The following is a 19,288-nucleotide window of genomic DNA, read 5'->3' as shown; positions in this document are numbered from 1 at the left end:
AAACACACCAATAAAAAAACTCCCATAGTTAACTTTGCTGTTGTGTTCTGTCAAGGTCATATGTGTGTTTGTGGAGTTTCAAATGCATAGTTAACAATAAAACAGGAACTGCCAAAACCAAACATGTGCTGGTAAAAAGCAACCACAGGGAGTGAAAATCTAACTGTGTTATTTTAGCACGAGTTGAGAAAATATTCACCTCATTAATTCGGAAACGTTTCCAGCTCCGTTGCTGCTTGTTAAAAATTGGTCTTTGTAAATTCACAAAACTGAAGGAGCTACCTTCCTAGCTCTATCAAATAACAAAATAGGCAAGGGCTAGCAGATCTGTACTTACCTAATCATGTGGATTTTCTTGGTGTTATTTGCTTCGATATCGTTTGCTATGGCACTGCCATTGAACATCGTTGCTACGTCGGATAACAAGGAAAGTTAGTAATTTTTATACCTATTACAGTTACTGTTTAAAAATATTTTTTTTAAGGTTCTGTACTTATTAATTTCTATACTGGTAATTTCTTTGTTACACCTTAACTAAACAAGTGAAAGGTAGATTTTAGTAATCGAAGTGTTTGAATATAAGGTAAATTTCCAACATTTTTCCTGGATATAGTATGCTTTGTAACATATGACAAAATCTCAAAAGAAGGTTGTCAGATGGTCTGCTTGTGACAATTAATCTGGTAGCTAAGGAATATTCAAGCGCCACATTAATCAGATTAATTTATGCAGGAGTTGAAGCTGGTGTGCAAAATATTATAGTTTGCGAATACAAAGAGATGCTAACTTCTATACTGGACATGAATAGGAAACTGGAGGCATTGCGAAAAGGTAAGTTTTATGTATTGTCATAAGATCATCAGCATAATATGTTATTAGTAACTTGTTCATTTGATGTTGAACATAAAATAATTGTTACCATGCTGAAACTTATGGTATTATCAAAAAAAATACCCTTTAAAGATGCAATAATGTTTATGGATTACCAAATGCTGACAATTGTATTACTGTAAGCCTATTCTTTGAAAGAAGTGATATAATTTGTTGTTGATGATATTGTGGACACAATGTACGGTAAAATAAATATTGAAACTATAATTCCAATACAAACATTCAAGTAAAATACCCAAAAATGTTCAGGTTCTACAAAGGATACTGCTGATGCTTTTTCTGAGCTTATAATCCTGCAGCAATCTGTATTCACTGTATGCAACAAAACATTGCTGGACCTGTGGCAAATCTGCCATCCAATTCTCATAAACACATGCATTCATAAATTGACGAAATTTTGTCCAATGATTCCTCATATTGAGTAAGATGGTTCTTGTCATTTAGTGTATTTTTATACTACATAAAAAAAGTTTCCCATAACTTCATTTTCATAGGATTCAGGGCAGTGTACAAGACCTTTTGAGGTTCACAGAGATTCCAAATACTTTTGACACTTTTCAAACCCCATTTTGGTTACGGAAAAAGTTTATCAAACTAAATGATGAAATACTGGTATGAAATATCATTTAATTTATTTGTATACCATTGCATTTTTAGTTGCAATCAATATTTAGGGTTTTTGACAAGATTAAAATGTTTCGTGATAATAATAAAAATAGAAATGTAAGTGTAAATACACATAGACAAGTTACAATTGCTTTGGTGATGTTGGGTCTTAGTTCTTGTTTAATGCGTGCATATGGAATGATCCATCAAAGCATTTGTAAGACAAAATTTTAGAGTTTAATTAAACAAATTTATGTGTTTAGAATACATGAATTGGTTAAAAGTTTATACAGAAGAATAAGATTTGGTCACAGCTTTGCAGCTGTTAGCATTAATGGTTACGTTATCGTTGCTTTTAAGTTGTGAAAAAGAACACTGATGCTATATTGAATATTTTTTCCAGGAATCAAACAGCTTACCTCAATTTAATTTGGAACAAATGGCCAATCTCTCCAGAAAAGCAGAATTTATATTGACCGTAGGAGGAACAACTTAAACAGCCAGTCGTTTTAAAAAACTTCCTAATTATCAATATATTTTTTTTCATAATGCAATGCAGCAGCTGAGTTCTACAGAGGGTGAACAAACATTTTCTCAGAATGCGCCCATGTCGGAAAATACAGCAAATGATTCAGTACGCAGCATTGTTCGGAAATTTGCCAGGTACTTATGCAAGAATGTCTGAAATCAGTAGTTGAATACAAAAGGAACAGAAACTTTTTTAAAATAGTTCAAGAAAGTATCAACAATTTGTTGTGGAAGCAAATGGAGGTTCTCGCTTGAACAGTGCATGCCAAAAAAGGTAAGGCACAAGTACTATGTTAAACTGTAGTTTGATACAGTAGAGTTATTAACGACAGCATGTTAGTTTTTGAAATGTCTATAAATGTAAATCTTGGCTTTAGACGGCGGCAAAGAAACGTTTTCACCAATCCCAGCATATCACATGGGTATGACAACACTTTTTTATGTTATGCTTACATCTAACAGGGGATCATGTATATAAATATGATACATATACAATTCATGAATACCTTAATAATACTTAATGTTATATTTGTATGGGTGTGATAAAATAATGCTCAAATGCTAAGGGTCTATATTTTAGAAAATATAACATGTTTAATTAACCTGTTATAATGCTTATTTCAGCAATTGTAGCCAGTGTCATGTACAAATAGTAATGCATGTTTTATACCCAGAATCAATACACTCGATTGTAGAAAAGTACAAACTGATGACTTGGCAGTGATAGAACAGTGCTTGAATTCAGAAGCAACTGAACGAAAATGTGCAAAGATATTTGGGAAAGGTGATTTTACTGAAGCACTGATAAGGTTTTTGAGGCCAACAACAAATACCGGAAAATATTTCAGTACAGCCAGTGACATCTTAATCAATAGTTTCTATCAAAATATTTACACCAAAATGTTTACTGTGACATAGTAATAGTTAAATTGCTAAGTAACACACATACCCAGAAAGACGAGTGTCCATTACATAGAAAAGATAACTTTTTATATTAATTTTATGATATTTTTATGCTTTTCTATATCTTATCTCAATACTATCATAGCTTGTCCCAGCTATGCCAGAAAACGAAAGAAGTATCAACGCATTTTGAAATCATATCATAGCATTAACAACGTCCTTATTCCCATGGAAAGCTATCTTTGGATTGATAGATTACTGATTCCCCTAAATGAAACAATCATTCATATTGATGACATGAAGATGGTGCCGGTAAGCCAAAATTTTGAAACACCTTACATATGTTTAGCAAAATATAGCAAATAGTTTTAATACTTGAATGAATCCCTGGGGTAACCTTTTACAGAATTGTCATGTTATTTTTTGTCGTCGGCGCAATGGGGATGAAAAAGCACTACTACTCGCTGATACTATAGCATACACAAATGCACACAGAAAAAGTTATTTTAGCCAAAAAGGCTTAAAATGTGAACAAAAGTAATGGTGAAATTTAATTGCTAATAACAATTTGCACGGCTCGTAAACATAAAAACAGAAATAAAAAAATCAAGTAAAATAAGTAATTTTGGTTTGATGACCATGCTAGTTGTTATCAGTGAAATAATACTATCAATGTTTTCGTGCATGTTTTAACTCTTTTAAGCTTTGTCATTTTCTCCCGTGCATTATCGCATGCTATTAACAAGTAGTAATTTTTTGTCCCCACTGCAAAGATGACCAAAAAATAAAATAATTGATTAACTTATATCCATAAGCCATAGCCGCCTTAATCCTTTTTCATATTTAAGCTCAGACAAATTTCAAAGTGCAAGCGTTTTCCTGGCCCTGGAAAATCTCCATTTATTTCACAGATATTTAACTCAACTGAAATTTTCTACTGTTATTTTAGCTTGAAGAGGCATTGAACATTACCTTCCACATTCACAAAAGTAAAAGGAATCACACAGTGACTGCAAATTTTCAGTCAATGGAAGAAACTGTTGCAGATGAAGTTCTGCGCTTACTGAAATCAGAAGATATTTCTAGTCTTTGATGTACTGCCTATGATAATTATACGAACTTTAAAAATGTGTTTACCGAAGTCCTGTTTCAAAGCATAAGTTTCTTGCTCTGACCATGACTTCTATTATATATACATTTAAGGCGTATAAATGTTGCATATATTACTTACAGTAATACAGTAGTATTTGAAATTACTGATTTTAAGTTTAGTAGTACATTCGAATTTTCACAACACCTGTAGCAAATATACTGCTCAAAACAGTAATTTGTGTGTTGGCTTGAAACAAGAGAATCAGAATAGAAAAATATACAAAGTGGAGCAGAAAAACCGCATGGTTTTGAAAACTGAATAACTTTATGTAATTTAAAGATAAACAATTAGTTAATTGTTAATGAAAAGTATTTTCATGCCATTTCGACATGTAGGCTTATTAGATTTTAAAACTAACATTGAATCCAACTTTTTGTTTTAAATTGACATGAAGTTATTTAATTTTCGAAAACATCGCTTTTTTCTGTCCCACCCTATATATCTGTTTCAAGGGCCCGCAAATATTTAAGTTTTTGGTACCTACCTTAATTAAACATTTATTTTACTTTCACTAAACACTTTCAATCCTACTATTTTTACTCTACTGAATTTTACTAACTCTATCTTCAAATTAACATGAAACATCGACAGATATTCCGGCTAAATCGCCACCTTTAGTTTAAATATGGCAGCAGGATGTTATGCATTTTAGTTGGTTTCATTGATGTTGTGGTATGCAATGATTTTGATGACTTTTGTTAGCAGCATGCTTATATGTGATATCATATGCATAAATACTCTGTTAAATTCAACACAATTTTGTAACACACCAACTTCATGATCAATTCCCAGGGTAGAAAAACAACAAACACTCTGCCTTCTAAGTTGGTATAACTGGTATTTCAAACACATAGATAAAAATTTAACATGTACCTAGAAATTTTATTTTCCTGGAAATGTAACAAAGCATTGTTAAATAAATCCGAGAAAAGCGGTTTGTGAATTTTGTATTTGCACTACAATCAGAACACACAGTATGTAATTTCAACTAGCAATAGTTACGAATGTTCCAGTTTCAAAAACATAATAAAAATATTGCATAATGTAAAAAATTTCGGTTTTAAAGAGTGAGCATTAGTTAGGTTAAAATAGAAACATAACCAAAAATCATGTTCCTACAAAAACTGGATCTACATCCCAGAACTAAGGGGTTAAAACAATGTTAAGTTCATTGTCAACTTTTTTAGACTAACTTATGGTGCAGTTACTCACATGTCATCATTTATAGTATACAGAAGTATTCCCATAATTTGCCGCTGATGTAACTGTGAACAACATAATTTACCACAGTAGCCGGATCTCAAAAAACCTTGGCAGCGTTTTTACATTGCAGACTTTTAATTTGCTATGACTACAATACAGTTGTTTTGCCTGGCTTTCTACAATTCAGAATTTCTTGGTGACGCAACATAATGCATCAAATTTAATGCTTATGGGCCATCTGTCCCTACAAAATGGACAAGTCTTTGGCAAAACAACTACAGATACCAAATTTCTTTAATAGGCTATTGCATTTCTGTAGTTTAAGTGAAGACTTCGTACTACTGCAATTCAAAAAGTGCATCCTGTTTGCATGCTTTATTTCTCAAATGTTTTGCTTTCACAACAACATTAAGGGTTTTCAAGTTCGTGTAGAGCAGGGGTGTCCAACCCATAACCGGTGGGAAGGTTCTGAGTGGCCCGCGCAGTATTTGTCAAAATGACTTATGTTATCAACTGAATCGCCTACGTTATTTATGGCAAACTTACATTCCGACAAATTGGCATTTATTGTTTGTTTACTAATTTCTGACCTGGAAAACTCTCTTCGCATTGCTACATCGTCCATCTCACCGAATATTGCTAAACTTGTTAGAGAAAAACAGTGCCAAACTTCACATTGAAATGTCGACGTGTAGTAAAAACTTTGTTGAATTTACTATATCTTCATATGTTTGTTGTTCTTATAATTGTAAAAGAGGATAATACGTATTTCTCAGATTAGAATTTTGGGCTGAGGGTTTTAATTAGAAAATAGCAGTAAACACTCAAGTGGCCCGCGCAATCATTCGTAAATCGCATGTGGCCCTTTGGCCAAATAGGTTGGACACCCCTGGTGTAGAGCCACATGTTATGAGAATGTTTGACTAAATCGGCACTTTTTTAGCTCCATTGACTTAATGCAAATTCGATTGTAATGCCACATAACACAATTATTGTAAAGTTGCACTTTATTCAATTTATGCAACATTTTCACAGCACAGCTTACAATAATACTCTGCTTATTAACAAATACAACAAAACACCAACTGCAAATCATATAATAAATCCACGAAACTTTTTATTGTTAAGGATAAATGATTTCATAGCATCAATAACAAAACATCAGTAAATATCACTTGCAGCAATACTAACATTTTGTCAACAGCAGAAGCTTCTAACATAACAATAGAAATATTCAAAATGTTCATGCAAAGAGGGTCCTAAGTTAGTTAATGGATAGCGTTTTAGAATTATAATATATGATTACCATCACAAGCTTTTAATTTTATGTTTGTCCTGCCTGTGTTTTTAACAGTGCATATTCAAGCTAAAATTGATGTCAGAGAAAATACTGAACAAGTTGTGATTTTTTTATCAGTATATTATTAAATAGCACAACCTGCACCATAATATGTCACTAAAATTCAAATCCTTCATACATAAAGAATTCCTTATATAAGACGGAACAACATGGAACGGAAAACAAAAGCATTTATGTGTAAGAGATTACTTCACTATTTGTGTATAACTAGAACTAACAGTACAATACAAACATTTGTATTAAGCATCAGTTTTTAAGCAAATGCACTAGGCTGAAAGAATGTGTTTCACAGCTAAACAGTTCATTCTGCAAAAGTTAGTTTAGTTTTATATCACCCCAAACATAAATGGCACAGGAAAGTAATGTTATGCATCAAATAGTGTGTCAAGAAAAGAGTTTAATGTTCCTCCAACAGCCTTGGACTTAGATTTTAATAAATAGTTGCTTAAATCTCTCTTCTAACCAACATTCATGGCTATAGTTGATCACTATATCGACAAAAGTATCAGCAGATCACTCCATCTTGCTCATTTCATACTTTGTAGTCATTACTTCCTCATCAGAGTCCATGAAAGCTGGAAGAGCAGCATCCGCAACGGTCTGGGGTATATTCTCTTCAATCCACTTCAGGTCTTCTTCTGTTCGATCTACATCTGGTTTAGAAAGGATCTTTGTTGTGCCTCTCATTTTCATGCTTTCTGTTGCTCCACTGCCAAGCATTGGTTCTTCCATTTCCTCATCATCACTATCATTGCCATCGATCATTGGAGAATATGCATAGCGTTGGTTGTTTGCATTTGGACGCCAGAGTACCATTATTACCAAAAGGATGATAGAGAACAACATGGGCCAACATGCAGTTTCAAGCCAGGAGTTGCTGAAATCTGAGTTACATTCTTGATTACGTACATGTATAGACCACAGCATTAAACCAATAGAAACAACAACACAAAAAACTATTGCATTGGCAAAGTGGCGATAGAGGGAAAGCTTTATTATGTTACGTCTAAGACGAAGTGTCTTCATGGTTTGCATAAGGCTCATAAATATCCACCAACAAATGATTGAATCAACTATGGCAAGAGGAATATACATGAACATCCATGCTTCAGTAGTGCTGGGGTGAAAATACGCATCTATCCTCATCATTGACTCCAACACAGCCAAAATAAAATACAATGTACCAATTCCGATTACACGATGTAGCATGGGACCAAGTCTTGGTTTTACAATGCCAAAGCCCAAACTGACTATGATCACCAACATTCGCGCAACCGCCCTCTTCAGAGCAGATACAACTTCTGCAAGCTTTTCAATACCCATTAGAGATTCTCCTGTCGTGTTAACAGTCATGTATTCGGAATAATGTACAGCCTTCTCAATCATTCCAAGCAATATCACACCACCAACCCAAAATTGAACTCTCAACAAATCACGATAATTACAAGCTGCTAGGACCAACCAAGCCACTGCATAGAAGACATAAACAATGCACATAACCATGTAGAATGTTAGAAGAGGATATTCATGTGCAGATAAGTATCCAACAGGGCTCTCCATCTTCACAGTAATTTCAAAATCCACATCACTAACTCCATCACCAATGGAAACAATAAGAACATATTCTGCCAGTAATGGAGTTGTGATAGCACTCTTTTTTGTTTTAATTTCAGAAGGTTTGTCGGGCTTTGTTTCAACCCCAGTATTTTCAGGTTCAGCAATGCTTGTCTCATCTCCTGGATCAGAATCCTCACGTCGCTTCCTTGACTGCGGCTTTGGTACAGTCGCTAAAGTTGTCGTCTGAGGACTATTGGTTGTGGATTCCGTAGGAACATTGATAGTTGTCCAGTTGTTGAAGACTTTCAGTTTCGTTGACGATTTGCAAGTGATGACCTCACCTCCCACCCACTGCAACGACTCAGTGTCATAGTAGCCATTGGACAAATATATTCCACCTTGCCCACGAATTGGAGAAGGTGGACTTGTAAACATCTCTTTGGCAATTAGTGCATAGTCACCTTTACATTTGACACCTCTAATAAGCCAACGTAATGTGGCTGTCTTGTTATCTTTACAGCCAGGAAGTAAAGCATTAACACTAATCCTTATGGCGGAGTCATTGTATAGAATCTTTGAAACTTCATTGTACGGTGTGTCTGGATTCAAGTTGAATTTAAAGATACCTTGCTCAGGGGCTCGCATGTATGTGGCCTGGAAGCTACATTTTATGCTTAAAGAAAAAAGCAACAGCTGATACAGTCTCAGCATGTTTCCTATGAAATAACTTAAACCTTAAATAGAAATAGATTGTTTAGTACATATAAAATTTTCAGATTTCAAAAAGTTTAAACTCATTTTTCTCTTTAAGCTTTAAAAACAAATTAACAATTTTTGGATGTATGAAAATACTTGAACCATACTACAAAACATTTTGTTTCAGATATCATTACTATTTTTGTAATTGCGTCATCAACTTGACTTTAGACCTTCATTCAAAAACCCTAATTTATGACGTGAAGGAGATTTTTAGAGACTTTTTGTCTGCTTAAATTAATTCCTTGATTCCTAAAAACGACATTTGTTTATTCTACTTTCAGAAATAGAGATATTGAAGGAAATCAGTGCAACCAGTGCTCACCAAACCTAATACAACCTATAAATGAAAAAATAAAAAAAACGGTAGATTATACATGGAATGACTCAACTGCATTCCTATATTGCCCAATGTGATATAAAGACAGCTTTGTAGTAGTGGAGAGTAGTTTTGTGGTGCTAATTTGAGTAGTTTCGTAATATAAAGCTGACCTACACAAAGTTTTTCTTATCGTAACGTTGCAGTGAATCGTGCATCACCGAGCAAATGTTAATAAACCTAACGTAATAACAAATTCATGAAAGCAAGGTATAATAGAAAACCGACTTTAACAACATTCTATACCAGTGTGCTTTAAAAAATTATTCATTTAGAGATGTTAAAATCTTCCTTGATTGCCTTTTTCAACAACAACCGTTGCGTTTGTGTTCATTCCTCTTATGACAAACCTATGTGCTGTCGCACATACACTTGCCGCTTTTTTGCTTTGCTGCGATTCGATGCATTAATCGCCGTCACTGTTAAATACTTTTAAACTTATAATAATAACCATCGCATTGGGTGAAACCATGTATAATAATCGTCTTCGAAAAAATTATATGAGGTCAATCAATACCTCTTTGGGCAAGGATTGCAATCAGAATAATATTGGTTCCAAAAATAAGAACCGAATTGTTTTGGATTCGGTATTTTGTATTTATAATTATTCGGTATTTTTGATTTACCGTATATACTCGAGTATAGGTTGAGCCCTACTTTTTTGCTGAAAATGGGAGATATTTTTATTCTCTTGTGTATAAGTCGACTAGCTTGTTTCCGGCACTACCATTTGGTGGTTAAGGAGCCCAAAAAAAGATGTAAAGCATTAGTTACGTAACTAATTTTAACTCACTCCTCAAAAGAGTAAGGGAGCTTTGCCTTTATATATGAATGCGTTGCATATACTTTCAGAGCAGTAGCCGTATATGAGTCGCTACCAGAAGTGGGCAGTCAGTAACTAGAAAGTACCGTCGGTAATGGTACATGGCAAAAAATGTACCAACGGTTCCGGTATTTGGTACTATTTTTAAAAAGTAGTTCGGTACTTTGTCGGTACCGGTACTTTTTGTAAAAGATGCTGCTGCAAATGCAATGTGTCGTTATTATGCCCCTGGCAAAAGTTACTCCAGGTCAAAACATTTGTGACGTTAATCGCTTGCAATTTTACTTGACATATCTAGATTAAAAAGATCAACAGATGCTAAACCCAATATTAAGGATTAATTTTTGAAAACAAACTTGTTTAAATTTTGAAATTTTTACATGGGCCGAGTACCAGGACCGACTGAAATTTCTTGAAGTAATTTAGTACAGAGATTCAGTACTTTTTTTCAAAAATACTGATGGTACCGGTAGCGATACTGAAAAAGTACAGAGGTACAGTAATTCGGTACTATAGTACCACGGTAGTGCCCACCTATGGTCGCTACAGGTAACCCAACTTGAAATGTGGCATGTTTAAAGAAGAGTTGCTAAGCTTGCTATAAAATTTCATTAAAAAAAAGAGAAAATAAAAATAAAATTTTTCGGCGAAATTTCACACTCTGGCAGACTGGTTATTTTTGCATATAGGCCTAGGCTAGTCTACCCTAGTATTGCCTGAATTTAAAACTGTCCACCAGGTTCACTTAACAGGAGCAAGTGATGTCCCGCTTTGAAAGTGCGGTCGTTTTCGACAATTGTGCATCCAAAGACGCAAATAGTAATAGGCTAACGCGCACTAAAGCCTTAATTCTTTATTAATTTTTTATAAATTTGGAAATAGGAGTTCAAACAACCAGTTTTTTGTTTAATTAGTATAATTCGCTTTAAATTCTATTGTGGCAGAACGCACAATATTCATCAACGTGCATGCCAAACTCTTATCTTCACGCCAATTCATAATAAATCAACAAATTAAGACTTCCGTGCACACTGCCTTGCCAAAATTTTCATTTTGCACTTGATTTCTCATCAAAAACTGCTGTATTTTCCGATCGGGTGTGATGAGCAAATCATTCATCGTGCAAGTTTATGAATCTATATAAAAAAATATTCTATCACAAATGCTTCTTCAGTCAGACCTTCTTGTGGAAACGAAAAACTATAACAGTCCCTTTTCCAAACATTTCCACGCTCTTTCGTTTTGTCTTAGGCTAATGTCGGTACCGTAAGTAAGTTGTTGCAACGTGTCCGGCTGTGTAGAGACTAAAATCATTTTTTTCATAGAAATCTTTTTTACTGCAATCATTGACGTCGTTAAGATTATATATATTTCGTATTTCCGATGTCTATGACTGCAACGTTTTTTTCATAGATATCTTTAATTTTAATGACATAAGACAGGGGCCAGGGGAAGTAACTAGTAAGACTACATAGACGAGCCGTTAGCATGCATTCATAGTTAAAGATCTTACTTGTAGATTTACACTAGTCAACAGACTGTGACATAGATAGGTAGGCTGCTTTAGGTAGGCTACTACAACAAAAGTGAATAGTAAATGTCATTACGTAATTCCAACAATTGTACCTTTGTTACTCTCACAACTCACAACGTATAAGCTACCCAAACGTACAGGTAACTCTGAATAACTTGCATAAAATATTCCTGTCGAAAATTCATGCTGTGAGTTCCGTATAGTTCTTGTGCTTATGTCATCTTGAGTCAAGAGTTGCCATACCGTCCGGAAAATTCCGGACATGTCCGGAATGTAGGGTTAAATTTTGCGTCCGGGAGGATTTTAAAAAAATGCTCAAATTTCCGGAATTTTATGATGGGCGTTTTGGGGGAATTAGAATTGCGGGAATAATCCTGTAAATCAGAGGTGTCCAACACGTGGCACGCGACGAGTCTGACCTAGACCCTAGCGGCCTAGCCTAGAGATCAAATCAGAAATAGCCCAATAGCCTAGTGAATTCACGACACTATGTTCAAAAATCCACTCCGGTATACAATGGATAGGCAAAGCATTGCTACTGTGACGTCATATTGACAGACAATGTGTTCATACCTCATTTTAACCTCATTTCACCAAAAACCGCTAGTGGGCACTAAAGAGTGTCCGGATTTTAGGCCACGAAAATATGGTAACCCTAATCTTGACGCATTTTTCATAAGTCAGTGAGTAAAAAGCTGGCGACATCGTATATTGTAATCGCTTACGCCCTAAAATCTATTCTACTAAAATTCAATTCAACTAATGTTCTTATTTTTCTGTCTCAAGATGATATGGTGCGTTACTGTGTTTTATCAATGACGAAACAATATAAACAAGTTAAATCAATATCAACATCTGTGCTTTTATTGATGTCAAGCCAGCAGTTAACAGTCACAGTCAAGCAGAATTCAACTTCACATTAATCGTGTAAGTGGCCGGGCTTACATTAAAAATTAAACATAACGACAATTAAACTGCAGTGACTGCTGAACAATGTCTGTAATCATGCTATAGCAAATCAGCATGGACATTTAAACTTTTTGGGTGTGAAAATATTCACGACCTTTTGAGACTCATAAAAATTTGCCCAGAATTCTCCTTTATCCACTTGCTGCGATTCGTAACCTGACGGTGTGACCAATAGTTCGAGTAGAAGTACAACTACACACACCACCGAAAGGTTACAAGACTATCAACTTTTGCAGAAAGTTGCTAATAAAGCCGAGACCAGTCTAGAAGTTAAACCGTGGCGAAACAGGCACGTAGCTGACATGGGGCCAGGAGAATTTGAGCCTATATGACCACAAACAGTGATCGAAATTTGTGATTTCTTTTTTCTTTAGTTTTAGTTCAAGGATCAACCTCAGATCATAGCTGACTACTAGAATAGATTATAGCAGCCGGCAGAATACAAAGTTTTCCTAACGGCCATTTGTTATCCGTTTTTGGAGTACGGTACCTGTACTTTTGTTATTAGCTGACTATAAAAAAATTTAGTGTCATAACCTTGAAACTCAAACACTAAATTCGAGCAACTTAGGCTTTATTAAAAACAGAATTGAACAGACCTAAAACAAATAGAATCAGTTAGGCGAAACGTGACAGCTATATAACATTTATATATGTGAACTTATACTATTAAGCAGCCGACCCACCGACACTGCGCTTGCTACTGAAATGACGTTCTACAGTTCTATTTAAGGCGGCGAAGCAATTAAGACGTGAGCAGGGCCGGATTAAGACGAAACTGGGCCTGATGCTGCAGCGCAAAAACAGGCCTATTTTTTCTAGGCATTGGTACATATGCATTCGACACTCTGACTCCACCGTACACGCGTAATCAGACCGACCAAAGAGCCTTTATTGCTTTCGACGCAGTCAGCCAAATTTTAATGAACATGAACAATAATAACGACGTGTTATCGTAAAAACTCGAGAGTAACATCAGGCTATGTAACACCAACACAATTCAATACCAATATTGCCTGAAAAGCGGAGTTAATGAAGAAAAGGCTAATCCAGATCAACTTAACGTTGGCATATTGTCAATGCTGCGCTAGTGCTGCTTACTTATACTACTGTTTTTCGAGCCTTAGCAAGCGCGAAATCTTCGATCATGTCAGTGCAGTCAAGGCTGCTCAGCACCTCATGTTCAATGCTCATAAGCGCCAGCATGTTTAGCCTTTCCTCCCTCATCGAGGACCGCAGCTCTCCTTTGACTAAGCTTATTCCCAGTTTTGAGAAGCTCCGCTCGCCGGAGGCATTAGACACCATCAAGCACAGATAGATGCGCAAAGCAATCTCGACGTTTGGAAATGTTTGAGAAAGGTTCAACGACGACAAAAGCTTGTACATGGTAAGCTCTGCTGACTCGTTCACACTCACCGATTTCTGGGTGCGCATAAATGCAGCAAACTGTATGAGCTCAGCCACCAGCGTGTCTTCCAAGTCATCTGGATACGAGGAAACGAGATTTTGAGCTTTATTCTCGATCTGCTTTATGCTCAATGACGTTAGCTCCGAAAGAAATCCGAATGTTGTAGATATATCCTCATACGCCTTCATTCGCTTTTCCAGTTCAGCTAACAGTCTGTCGATCATGACCAGATATATATGGGTTTTGAATGTTTCCCTAGGGGTGAGGTTTTCTTCGTTTGCAGCTCCTTCATCAGGCATTCGCTTTCGCTTACGGCCTCGACGTTCTTCAGCCTTGTATTCGCCGTGAGGAACCTTTTCGATCGCCATCTGCTCATACACGTCAAATCTGTCCCGTGCAAATTGAATCGTGTCGACCAGTGATGCCAATAAACTAGTTGCCGTATTCAGACTGACTGTAGGGTCTTGGAGGCTAATGCTCGTACTGTTGAGACGGCATAGGATATCGTTCCAGGCAGTCGCCATAACTGCTGTCTCAAGTTCGTCCATCCTGCGCGAAAATCCGTCGGCCTGGTTTCTCGTATCGGCCTTCTGCTCCTTATCTGCCGCAAGCTCATCCAGGACTTCTTGAATGCTCTTCCACCCTTCTACTAGCGCTTTGACAGCATCTGCACGTTCACACCATCGGGTTCCAGACAAACCTTTGAGCGTTAATGTGCAGCGATTCTTCAGTTTCTGCCAGCGATATGTCGATTCAGACAGGAAAACGTATAGTCCATTGACAAAATGAAAAAACCTGGTACAGCCAGCGCAGCTATTAACAGCCTGGTCTCCTACCAGGTTTAAACTGTGGTTGCAGCATGGAATAAAAGCAGCATATTTACATTCTCGCTTCACAATTGCCTGGACACCGTTGTACCGTCCTGACATGTTTGACGCATTGTCATACGACTGGCCTCTGCAGTTAGTAACATCCAAGCCATTTTCCTTCAGAAAGTTCAGAAGTATGCTAGCCATGTGCGTAGCGGTGTGTCTCATCATAGGCAAGAATGTCAGGAACCGTTCAACTGGACCCAACGGCAGAACATATCGAATAACAATCGTTAGCTGGTCGAGGTGTGATACGTCAGGTGTAGAGTCAATCGAGACAGAGAAATACTTCGCCTTCTTGGCTTCTTTCAGGATGGTGTCCTGCACCTTTTGTCCCATGAGCTGCACCAGCTCCTCGCAAATTGTGGATGACAAATAAGAAATGTGACCTTTCCCGCAGTTCGCATATTTTCTAATATGGCTAGCCAGCAGAGTATCGTACTCCGCCAACAACTCAATGATGCCAAGGTAGTTACCATTATGAGGGGAACCTATGATCTCATCCGCGCCCCTTATAGCAAGGCCACGCTTAGCTAGGAATATCAGAACGTCGATGAGCCGCTTTACAATCTGGCGCCAGTAACACCGCTCTTCCTCGACCTGTTTAGCGGCTAGGTAGTCAACACGACCGGCCTCCCTCTGTCGGCTCGCAAAAGACAACATAGCCTTGCGATGACCATCGCTGCTTTCATGCATTTTTATTCTGGATTCGCCTGTCCTCCAATTGTCGAAACCGCCGGATACGAACTTGGTTGCTTGAACAGCATTACCACCGAACAACTTGCATGCAAAGCAGAACACCTTCCCGGTCGAAGGCGAGTAGCACAACCATTGTCTATAGGATTTTTCACCATTGAGCGGATGCGTACGCACGAAGAAGGTCTTAGTGCATCGACGTTGGAATGATTCACCTAGGTATTGTCTGGCGCTCTCTTCAAACATCGATTCAGTGTGTTGGCAGTGTTTTGAACCTTTCTTGGCCCAATATTCTCGAGTGTCAGCGTTGATTTTACCCCACTGTCCTAAATCATTGGTGATATCCTCCAGCGTTTGCGCCAGTGCTTCGCCAGTGATAGCGTCTCCTTTCACCTCTGCTCTCTCCGCTGAACTTTCCCGCTCTTTATCCTCTCTTTCCTCATCAGGTTCATCTTGCTTGGCCTGGTCTTCAGGAGCGCTCGAATTCGCAATCGCATCCGACGCAGGCAATTGAGACGAAGCTGCTCGCATTCCAAAGTATGAACTCAGTTTTGGAATTTTCGCCAGAAGCTTTTCTTGTTCTGCTGCTTCTTTCCTTTTCTTTTTCGCTTTATCCCATCCACTGAGTTGAGACGCCATAGCAAGCGTGCACAAAACGCAGCTAAATTTGTAAATTGTGGAACCGTAAAATTTATCGCATTAACTTGAAATCTTCCGTTACAATAAACACAACGCCGTATATTTAGCCTACGTCACAGTGCAAAAAAAAAACATTAGCAATTGTCTTAGAATTAAGGCAGTCGCTAGCGTCCAAGTGAACCCCAATGCTTTCCATCATTTTTTGTTATAAACTGACACTGGTTTCCATCATTTTTTGTTGTGAACCGGCAGTTGTTTGCACGGTGTTAGCTTGTGAATCGGCAATGAAACAACATTGAACTCAACAACAATCTTGAAGGCAAGCCACTTGAATATTTTGGACGAATATTCTCTGATATGAACGATTAAAAAAAGCAAATGAAAAGATGACGACTACCGAAAAATCCTTTCTTCATGAATCCTATCTAGTTTCTCTACGAATAGTTAAAACCAAAAAAAGCATACACGATTGGGGAAGAGTTAATAAAGCCGTGCATCTTATCTGCGGCTGAAGTAATGAAGGGCCCTGAAACAGCTCGAAAAGTGTTATAATTTTTCATCTTAAATAAGTAGTCTATGCCAAAATCTTGCTTTATCTTACGTGCCTAGGCGTAACACTGTGCCTAGGCGTGCGAAAGTCGGACTACAAATTTCATAATAAGAATTATTTGTGGGTTAATTAAGCAAAGGAAAACTGTTCAGCGTCCGGAAAATTCACGTCTGTTTTCGTCTGGGCCTATTTCAGGAATGGGCCTAATGCTGCAGCATCAATAGCATCCACCTTAATCCTGCACTGGACGTGAGGCAAGGCGTAAACAATTAAGGCGTGAGGCAAGGCGTAAACAAAGGAATGTTAATACATTGGAATGTCACCACATTTAGCATTACTTTGTAATGAAAAGGTGGTTTATTGTTCCTTAGCCTGTAAGGGCGACCACTTCAATTACAAAGTTTGTCTGTTGAATTGTTCAATGTCCTCGAAGTGAATGAGTCTCAGGTCGTTGTTTCGCTTTTCTTAATCTTAGAATTAATTGTACACCATGACAACTATATATTCTGGTTATATTGAAGCTTCACTGAACGAGTACATCAAGATAAAACATTGTTACAGCAACAGCATAAAGACATGTTGCGGCGTTGAACGTAATAGCCAAAAAAGGACTGAATAAATCAAAATGCACACACAGTAAGTACGAAGCAATCGACTACGTCACGCAGTGTTATGCTTCGCTGATTCGCTAGACGAGAGTTCTATGTCGTACACAATATTATCACAACGTAATAATTATATTGATGTTATAATAGCATTAACTGACTAAAACTGCAGTATTTTATGCGTAAAGTTTTACAACAGCAAACATGAAGGCTGTGGAACGTCCCGAACAGAATTAAATGGTACAAAATTTGCTAAATCATTTTATTTTTGACTGCTTTTAAATGTTGTTGTTGTATTCTTACTGCTTATGTAAATACAAAAGTTTTACCGATAAAGTATTTTTGAAGCTCAGTATGTGAGCCTCTCCAAGATTTTACTGAGCCTCGTCTGAAAACGCCGGCTAGCTATAACTGGCCTGTACCAATAGAGTACTGTAGGGGAGGGTGGGGTAAAGCGGACCACCTAAGGCTTAATCGTTACAATTCACTGATTTCACCAAAACATTTGACTTATTTGTTTTGAGAGTTAACTCTAAGGTATTTCGCTAATTTTTGAAGTGCCCTTTTATTGATTGTTTGCTTTCTTACATAAAATTTTTTTGATTTAAAAGCACCTCCAATAGTCCACTTTACCCCACATGTGTGGGGTAAAGTGGACCACCGTAAGTTTTGAGTAAACAATGCAATTTGTTCCACATCACAATCAATTTATTTACAAATTGTCATCATAAGCGAAGTAGTTATGAAAGTAATTGCAGTTCACCATCAATTTTTAAAAACATAATTCACAAATAAAGTTGTCACCCTCTTCATTACACCCAGAGCAGGCTTCATGCGCCCATCGCATGCATTTGGAGCACTGGATCCACCCATCATTCTCGGATGATTTGGAATACAATTCGTTGCAGTAAAAGCATTCTGCATCTACGTTGTTATCACTTTCATCGACTGTGTCCTTCTGCTGCATTGATGACCTGGAAACCTTAGCTTTCTTCATAAAACGCTTTTTTGATGAACTTGTTTTACTGCTGTTGCCAGATACCGCGGATTGGCTACGATTCGTTGCAGCCAACTGCTTCTTGTATGGTGAACTGGTTAAAATAGCAGTTGCACCTCTCTTAGACTTCCTCTTTTGGCGAGTGTGAGCTGCTTTCGGCATAGGAAGCACTTCGACAGGACTTATAATTGTGAAACTGGAATTTGCATCTTCAGGAGAGGACGGTTGGGCTACATCTATTGGCTGTGCAGGTAACGATTCAGGCATCTCGGGAAGACCAGCCGCATCTAAGCCAATATTTCTGCCATCACACAAGTCAACGCTAGTTGAACTAACATTAACGGAGTAAGATTCGGTGTTGGTTGGAACAGGATCAATAGGAATATCAGTAACATCCGATGGAGCAACCACTGGTCCACTTTACCCCCACCCCTTGGTTACTATTATTTTGACTGTTGGCCAAATTTTGGCTAGTCAGTAAGCGGAATGAACCTATGTAATGCGTACGTGATACAGTAAAACTCCTTTCTACCATTCAACCAAACTTCTACCTTATGCATGTAAAATAAAATCTAAGTTACAAGACATACCTTTCAATAGATCAGAGAGTACAAAAAACGAATTCCGTGCCTTTTCTTGCCTTCTTTTCCACGTAACCTCGAATAATGGCGTCTGCAACCACGTTATGTCATGCTTCACTAAACTTAGTGGTATCCGCGCGGTTAAAAAACTTTATTAAGAAAATAAGAGGGGTGTGCCACTTTACCCCATTGGTCTGCTTTACACCACCTTCCACTACTTGGCTTTTTGTCAATTTTATTTATAGCGAGACTGATTCTCCGTAAGTAGGTCACGAAAACAG

The 19,288-nt window shown here is 37.2% G+C and overlaps 3 protein-coding genes across 3 annotated transcripts; 1 reads left to right on the top strand and 2 right to left on the bottom strand.

Annotated features, from left to right (window-relative positions):
- Window positions 1-130: 130 nt before the first annotated feature.
- LOC143469240 (uncharacterized) lies at window positions 131-4,118 on the top strand. Its single transcript, XM_076966871.1, has 11 exons — window positions 131-431; window positions 733-831; window positions 1,141-1,312; window positions 1,386-1,503; window positions 1,901-1,975; window positions 2,057-2,160; window positions 2,228-2,299; window positions 2,403-2,447; window positions 2,700-2,809; window positions 3,074-3,240; window positions 3,878-4,118. Exons 1-11 carry the CDS (start codon window positions 344-346, stop codon window positions 4,019-4,021), a joined length of 1,194 nt encoding a protein of 397 aa, XP_076822986.1. The 5' UTR covers window positions 131-343; the 3' UTR covers window positions 4,022-4,118.
- Window positions 4,119-6,273: 2,155 nt separating this feature from the next.
- On the bottom strand, window positions 6,274-8,964 carry LOC143469112 (transmembrane protein 87A-like). Its single transcript, XM_076966677.1, has one exon. It carries the CDS (start codon window positions 8,910-8,912, stop codon window positions 7,158-7,160), a length of 1,755 nt encoding a protein of 584 aa, XP_076822792.1. The 5' UTR covers window positions 8,913-8,964; the 3' UTR covers window positions 6,274-7,157.
- A 4,799-nt stretch (window positions 8,965-13,763) lies between these two features.
- On the bottom strand, window positions 13,764-16,274 carry LOC143468670 (zinc finger MYM-type protein 1-like). The gene has a single exon (XM_076966003.1). It carries the CDS (start codon window positions 16,272-16,274, stop codon window positions 13,764-13,766), a length of 2,511 nt encoding a protein of 836 aa, XP_076822118.1.
- Between the last annotated feature and the right edge of the window lie 3,014 nt (window positions 16,275-19,288).

The sequence above is a fragment of the Clavelina lepadiformis genome, chromosome 8 (genome assembly GCF_947623445.1).
Source record: "Clavelina lepadiformis chromosome 8, kaClaLepa1.1, whole genome shotgun sequence".
Classification (NCBI taxonomy): Eukaryota; Metazoa; Chordata; class Ascidiacea; order Aplousobranchia; family Clavelinidae; genus Clavelina; species Clavelina lepadiformis.
The sequence above is the reverse complement of the archived record's forward strand: the minus strand, read 5'-3'. Positions and strand labels throughout refer to the sequence as shown.

What these genes read in the sequence shown, in the direction of transcription:
- LOC143469240 (XM_076966871.1), top strand. Translation starts at nt 344, where the DNA reads ATGTGGATTTTCTTGGTGTTATTTGCTTCGATATCGTTTGCTATGGCA. An exon ending in AATCCCAGCATATCACATGG is followed by an intron (nt 2,448 to 2,699) that starts GTATGACAACAC and finishes TTTTATACCCAG; the next exon opens with AATCAATACACTCGATTGTA. An exon ending in TGCAAAGATATTTGGGAAAG is followed by an intron (nt 2,810 to 3,073) that starts GTGATTTTACTG and finishes ATACTATCATAG; the next exon opens with CTTGTCCCAGCTATGCCAGA.
- LOC143469112 (XM_076966677.1), bottom strand. Translation starts at nt 8,912, where the DNA reads ATGCTGAGACTGTATCAGCTGTTGCTTTTTTCTTTAAGCATAAAATGT.
- LOC143468670 (XM_076966003.1), bottom strand. Translation starts at nt 16,274, where the DNA reads ATGGCGTCTCAACTCAGTGGATGGGATAAAGCGAAAAAGAAAAGGAAA.